Source organism: Penaeus chinensis, chromosome 6 (assembly GCF_019202785.1).
Source record: "Penaeus chinensis breed Huanghai No. 1 chromosome 6, ASM1920278v2, whole genome shotgun sequence".
Classification (NCBI taxonomy): Eukaryota; Metazoa; Arthropoda; class Malacostraca; order Decapoda; family Penaeidae; genus Penaeus; species Penaeus chinensis.
The window spans coordinates 31,353,240-31,360,739 of NC_061824.1; the positions used below are offsets into that span (position 1 = coordinate 31,353,240).

Consider the following 7,500-nt stretch of genomic DNA (forward strand, 5'->3'; position numbering starts at 1 on the left):
TGATTTTAATATCAATAGCACTGGTTCTTCTCACTATTTTTTCCCATTTAAGATTATTTGCAGAAAACTAGCCTTCAATAAAATACATACAGGAAAACTATATTTGAATAAGATGCCTGTGTAACAAGTACTGAACTAAAATTATTTAATTTACCACAGCCTCCACATTTAAATATATTTAGGATTATCCTTTTGGTGGTTACTGCAAGTCTTCGGAAAATCTCACTAACAAAAGGAAATAATTTAATTCATCCTCCAGATTCTATGAGTGTAACCCCCACACAAATTCCTTGCTCTTTATTGTCATGGAGACTGAGGCCCAGTATAGGGGATCACCCTACTTTGGACCTCGGACCCTGCCTCAACTATTTTTGTATGGTATTTTCTTCTTTCTTTTTCCTTCCCTTCATCCCTTCTGGCCACTAATCCTACTTGTGAACTCTTTCACCCTTTTTGCCACAAGACATTGTCATAATGCTGTGTGACCTTTGATGTCTAAGCACAGGCATTTATTTTGACCATTCTGGAAATCCACAAACATCACCTTTTGAACCAAAAAACATCTTACCTGGGGGCTTCACCCCCCAGCCCCACCCTATCATGACCTTAGACGTTGCCACAGCAGAAAAATAAATATAAAATAGTAAAGTAATTTCCACACTATCTTAGTATGTAATTATCAGATCTATTGTGTACTCATGAAATTCAAAGATGCAAAAAGTGAAAAGAATGGAAATAGTGACTGGCTTATGTAAAGAAATACTGAGAAATGGAGAATATATTTACAGGAAATTACTAATGTACAGAGGCAAGGGAACAATGTCTTAGGTCTTAATGTGCTACTGTGTGATGTGTTCACTTGTCTGTAATTAATAAAATAGCCAAACCCAAATCCATTGGATATTACAAAATTAGGAAACTATTACATTTCAACATTGAATAACTGCTGTTTAATACTGTTATACTGGTTGACATAATATCTGCTTGCAACAGCTGAAACAGTTGTCCAGCTATTAACTTCCTAACAAGTTCTGCAATACAAACAAGCCGATGGGAATAATACATACATTTTTAGATTCAAGATATTTTAATGGTGGAACTGAAATATCTCACTACACAAAAAGCTTACAAAACAAGAGGCTTCTTTTCATATCATTGATACAGCATTCCTTTAACAGGAATGGGATTATATTGTACCTAGAGAGATACGGAAGTGAAAAAGGGGGGAAAAGAAAGAAAGAAAAAAAAAAAAGTAATAAAAAATCAATATAAAGTGAGTTGAACATACAATCATCCTATTCTGGGGTGACCACTGAAAGGCAAATTCAAAGAACTGTCATTTCAAATTACACTGGAGCCCTCCAATAAAGAGTTGCAAGAAACGTGTTAACATTTCAACCGCCAGAATAGGATGATGACTAATATTTGTATCCTATATGAAGATCTGTTCTAGTGGTGTACAATCACTAGTCCTTCTTTGCCAAATCCTATCACCCAAACATACAATCTGTAAAACTTCTGTAAATATAAAAAGATGTGGAGTGAGAGGTTGCGGGAAAAATGCACCATGCCAGTGGACCTGCGCCCATGGTTTATTCAGTGGCATCCGTTATTTACAAGTGAGAAGAGCAAGACTGAATACACCATTGCCACAAATGCTAAATATTATATCCACTTTACATCATCTTGGACGACTTCACATAAAGTATGACCTATAAGGGTGAGGAATAACTTACCTCATACACGTATTAAATTATGTACCGAGACAAGCAAATCCTTTGTATTAGTATTTTTTTTTTGTTTTTTGCACTGACTAAAGAGTACAACTACGTTTTGACCCTTGTACATCCATCTAAGCAATTAATTTATTTTTTGTTTAAATCAAAGACTTCTGTGAGCGCATTTTCATTTCTAATTGACAAATTGATGCTCCGGATGCTGAGAGGCACCTATATCGTGGTTGGGAATGAATGCGGCCTCGAAAACACACAAGTGTATTCAGGCTTCTCATTCACTTCACAATCATCCAGGCCCTTCTTTATAGGGTTCCCAGGTTAGGATTTCCTTAGGGACATATGAAGATTCTCTAGACGAGACCCCTCAGTTTGATCCCCAGTAAGAACCACCATAAGCTGGCTTAGATCCACCTTTGTTTTGTCCACCTGCTGTCCCTGCACGCTGACCACCAGAGCTGCCACCATCCTGAAACAAAATAATTGTGTTTGTAAATTACTGTTATGCGAGATAGTTTCCAGTTATGCTTACACACATTAGGCGAAATATTTTGGTAAATTTCCTTACAATAATAAAAATATTAGGTTTTCTTGTCTACATGCATAAGAAACCTACCTGGTGGAGCTGATGATGCATGAGAGGGGAGTGGTGCTGTGCAGCAGCTGGGATAGTAGGGATGAACATAGGCGGGTATGCATTAGCAGTCATGGGATTGGTGCCAGAGCCAGCCAGGTTGAATGGCGGGGGAGTTCCCGTATGGAAACCTTGCTTGTCATATGACTGGAAATTAGAAAATATCAATGAAGTTGTAGCTTTAAAAATAAAAAAGGCTAAAATGAATACTCATCATAGCTAAATACTTATGAGGAAGACACAAGTACAACAAAGAAAACTGCAGATTTAGACCAACCACAAATAGGAAAGATGATATCTTACCCTTCCTACTTTATTAAGGTGACTCTTATATCCTCCAAGTTCAGTCCCCGAATTGGTGGCTGAGCCTGTTGATGCCCCACCAGCCTTGTTCTGATTCTGGGACGCTGATCCATAACCAGTCTTGAAGTCCTGAGTCTATGTGCAGAAAGACAAATAAATAGAGATGGCATGCATTGAACTTACATGACATTTACTGTAAATGCAGAAGAAAGTTTAGCTAAAAGAAATAAACCACAGAAAAGTAAAACAAATCTTAACATGAAATTGCAACATACCTGTGATAAGTTTTCATAGTAGCTTCCAGTACCATACTGCAACTTAGGTGCTGCTGGGAATTGGTTGGTGTTTGACCCAGTGTGTGCATTAGTAACAGGTGGTATCTGAATTATGGCAGTTGGTGTTCCATATTGAGGGAAGGAGCTTGGAACTGCTGCCATATTATGGTACATGTAGAATGGTGGCATTGCTGCATTACCAGCTGCTGTGATGTATGTACCACCTGCCTGTGCTCCCTGGTTGTAATAAGATAATATAAACATTGAGCTGGAGTTCTTACCACACTAATACAAGCTTTTTTGTTTTTTGTTTTACACCAGTTTAAAATAAACAGATCTCCAGAAATGATCCCCATAAGGAAACAATGACTTACTTGTTGATTCATGGTGGAGGGAACAGGAGAGGAATTTTGGTCAGTCCGGAATTTAGCATCAGCTGCAGAGTAAGCTGCTGACGTCATGTTCCCATCACGGCCAGTGGCTAAACTGGTTGGAGCCTGCTGGACAGAACCAAAGGACTTTTAAATTTCTGAATTAGCCTTAGCCTCTTTCCCCTATAAACATAAGAATGTATAATTAACACTAAAATATAAAATCATAGATATGTCTGGGCACATCCCTTGCTAAACTGGAAGTAACATAATATAAAATTCTATTTTTTCACCTATTATTCATAAATATTCTTTTCTTAACCCATTTGATCTAAATGATGTGGATGTCATGCGTTTAAAAAATTTGATTGAGGGGCAGATAGCCAGAATATCTGACCAAGAGTGCATCAGGTACTTCAAGGAAGACTCTTGTAGCTCCATTTTGGTGGCGTGTACTGTCTATTAGCCATGCCTGAGTGAAGGCCATCTCCAGGGAGGAAACTATGCACACACACAAGAATCTATTCCTGTCTGCCATTGTGTGTTAAAGAAAACTTAATAGGGGGGTTGGGGAGACCATAAATTAAACAATGTTCCTTACTGTTACTGGAGAAAATAATGTGAAGCATGACATATAGACCTTGGAAATGGCAAAACAGAAAAAAACATTATAGTAGATATAGGGGCAAATAGCATTACGTAGAGACAGGGATTCTTGATACTGCATACAGGTTAAATATGGGACAGGCTTACAAGCCATACCCCTAAGAGAGTTGCCACTTAAGCAAGCATGAGGCCTGAACTTTTGTTCATGCACAAACCACAAAGTACCCAGATCCAACAGGTTAAGGAACCTCACACTCGCCCTCATTCTCCCTTTTCTTAAGGCTAACATATAGGACTAAAATCATGAACAACACCTCCAATACCTCTGCTTAACCCAATGGCGACGGGTCACGGCTATCGCCGTCATAACAATACGCACGATGTGCGGCGTGCGGCTGTCCGCAGCGGCGCCGCGCCAAAACGCCCCGAGGCAATGATTCGGCTTGATGGACCGATATCACGCGCTCGGAGTCGGCGCGCTGCCGCCGTTCGCCAGAGCGTAGAGTTTTTTTTAATTTGCTATACCCGGCGCCATTGGGTTAATAATAAGCATTTCACAAAATTTTTCTTGTTACATGGTTACCCACACATATCTTCTCTTCAACTTGACCTTATTATACATTCCAGTCTGTACAATGTATTTTGTTACTATAACTTGTGATGTGAGAGCATGATCAAACGACTGGCTTTTTCTCCTTTCCTCCCCTTCCTTTCTCCAGTCTCTCACTCTCTTGCTTTCGGTGTGTGCACATAAAACCAGCTAACACACATCACTTCAATTTCATTAGCAAGCCATTTTTTTGTTATCTATTGTCATATTTCACTTTAACCCAATGCCAACAGGCATGGCAAGTATGTACATGCCATGCCCACAGTGAGTTTACTTTACTAATTAATTTTACACATAGATGGCTACACTTGTACTAAGTAACCAATGAACCAATTATGAGTACTGCCTGTCTCCCCCTTTTACCCTTTTTCTTGATTTACTTTTTGCTGCTACTAATGTTTATAACATCGATATTCATGCCATTAGGGAAAAGTACGTTTCTTCCGCCCATTCAAGGAAAGGTGAAATTAGGTAAGGTCTCAAGGTCTACTAATTGATTCCTTTGTGGCTAAGTACTAGCAGAGCCATCTAAGTACAGAGACATTTCACAAAAATATAAAAAATGAGCACAGTATTTCCCCATTTTTTATTAATTTTTCCCAGTGGCATGTGGTTAATCCACTCACATATGGTAAAAAGAGGTAGGCTGGGTATATTCTAAATCATACCAAAAATATTGTTGCAATAAATTTATCAATTAAAATAATGCAGTAACCCCTTCCAAGATGCCCACTGACTTTAATCATCACCCAAAAGCTTTGTACTCTTGGTGAGTCACTCCCATCACCCTAGCCTACAACCAAAATTCTCATGACAGCAAGGTCCTGTTACCCTGGCCCTCCACCAAAATTTTCCATAATGGCATGTTTATGTCACCCAACCAAGCTATTTTTTTCATGATGTGATGGTCACATCATCCAGATTGTAGGTACTAATTGTAGGTACTAATAATTATGATTATTGACCCAACAACCATAATGAGGTTCTCTGACTAGCAAAGGTCCCAAAATAGTTTTATTAGCAATTACTAATCTCAAAAAAGCTATACATTCACATGACATTTACATTTCAGTCAATAGTTATTGTTGTATCATTAACCCCTTGGATCCAGGTGACTTGACCAACACATCATGAAGAAACTTGGCTGAGGGCCAAGATGATGGGAATATGCTGTCATGAGAATTTTGTCTAAAGGCCTGGGTGACAGCAATGACTCTCCATGATTGCACAAAGCTCTTGGAGGGTGATTCTTCAGTGGGCAATTATAAAGGGGCTTTTCATTATTTCCATCAAGTAAACAAATGTGGAAAGCACAATCTATGAGCTATGACTGGTAAAGTGCAGGCTCCAGGACGACACTATTTCCATGCTCAGGATCTGCCCACAATGACAAGCAGCACTGGGTGTACTACAGAAAATTGAACATGGCAAAACAAACAAACACACACATGCACAAAACTATTACCTATTGTTATTATTCCATAGAAGTAAGGGGGTGTCACACTTGCACTTCTTTCACATTTCCATTTTTTTCTTCTAATACTATTACTTTGTCTGAATGCAATAATTCCCATCATTACAATAATTATTATTGTTGCTAGCATATTTCCCACTGGCTCCTTTTTAAAGCATAAGCTATAATTAATAATCACTATATTAATGCAAAGCAAATCTATTTTGATTACGAAATAACTTGAAAAAACAAAATGAAGTGTATGTAATATTTTTTTTTTCTTTTTTTTAATCATTTAAATTGATAAAAGGCAATTTAGTTGCTAGCCTGTTTGTTCTCCATCCCCCTGACTGTGAGCAGGGGGATGAAGAACAAATTTTCGTTTAACTGATTCCAAAGTTCTTATCACTAGTGTGCCTATACACACCATGGTGTCAGCAATACTACAATGTGGAAAAACAACTGTAACATCAACTACTGATGATATGGAGTCTGCGTAAGGAAAACCTTGTAATATCATCTTGATGCAGTATATGGACCTTGGTAAATGGCAAAAGAGCAAAAAATTCTTTACTAAAAGAGATAAAAACACGGTAAAAGGGAGGGGCAAGGAGTCTTAACACTACACACGAGTGTTCATGTGGGCCAGGTCCATACATGATCAAGCAGGGAAGAAACTCCAAGCTTCAAACATGATATTTCCAGCAGCTGACAAGGCATGGCACACACTGATTTAACCAATCAGCTTCCATCTGCTCTTCTCTGAGAAATGGAGACTAGACCAACTCCACAGGTTTCACAGAGAAATTCTAGATTTATTTGTCCCACTGAAAGCTTATGTAAAATTAAATGTATTTATCATACTAGGCAAAATAGGGTTAAAACAAAAATTAAAGTTACCATATGAGGCAGCCGTTGTTGTAGTAATTGGAAGTCTTCCAAAGAGTACATGGCAGGCTGCTGAAGGCCTGTGTAAAAGGCAGGTGGGAGAGCACCCTGCAGAGCTGCAGCAGCTGGTGGGGAAACATATTGGGAATGCGGAGCCATCATCTGCTGTGCCTGCTGTTGCTGCTGCTGATGTTGCTGTGCTTGCTGGTGCTGATGTTGCTGTGCCTGCTGCTGATGGATATGAGGCTGCTGATGCTGTTGTACACCTGGAGGCACTGCACCACTTAATCCACTCATAACTTTTCCTGGAAAGAATTTTAAGATATTAAGATGTGCACTCATCTATAGAACTTATCTAATATTATTTGTTTTTTTTTTAAATTCATAATTTTCAACCACTGATTCACATGATTCTGATTGCAGTAAGGTACCTGGAACAGAGGGTTTAGAAGGCTGTACAGGATGTGCAGAAGCAGAGTTCAATGTGGCCGATAACACTGTTGGACCAGTGCTATTACTTGTGCTACTGCTACTAACTGAAGCACTTGTGGATAGCGTACTGGACAACCCTGAACCTCCAGTTGATGTCTGCTCTGCATAACTCTGTAAAGAATCAACAAAAACATT

General features: G+C 38.8%; 1 protein-coding gene across 6 annotated transcripts in view; it reads right to left on the reverse strand.

Annotated features, from left to right (window-relative positions):
* Positions 1 to 1,068: 1,068 nt before the first annotated feature.
* LOC125026668 (protein lingerer-like) overlaps positions 1,069 to 7,500 on the reverse strand; it is a 26,191-nt gene continuing 19,759 nt past the window's right edge. For 5 of the 6 annotated variants that reach the window (XM_047615258.1, XM_047615256.1, XM_047615255.1 and 2 more), the window contains 7 exons: positions 7,305 to 7,476; positions 6,886 to 7,178; positions 3,320 to 3,445; positions 2,946 to 3,182; positions 2,671 to 2,805; positions 2,350 to 2,514; positions 1,069 to 2,202 (listed from right to left, as the gene is read on the reverse strand). In XM_047615258.1, coding sequence (XP_047471214.1) covers positions 2,101 to 2,202; positions 2,350 to 2,514; positions 2,671 to 2,805; positions 2,946 to 3,182; positions 3,320 to 3,445; positions 6,886 to 7,178; positions 7,305 to 7,476 — 1,230 coding nt within the window. In that variant the 3' untranslated portion in view covers positions 1,069 to 2,100. The remainder of the gene's footprint in view (positions 2,203 to 2,349; positions 2,515 to 2,670; positions 2,806 to 2,945; positions 3,183 to 3,319; positions 3,446 to 6,885; positions 7,179 to 7,304; positions 7,477 to 7,500) is intronic. The other variant, XM_047615253.1, reaches the window with a different exon arrangement.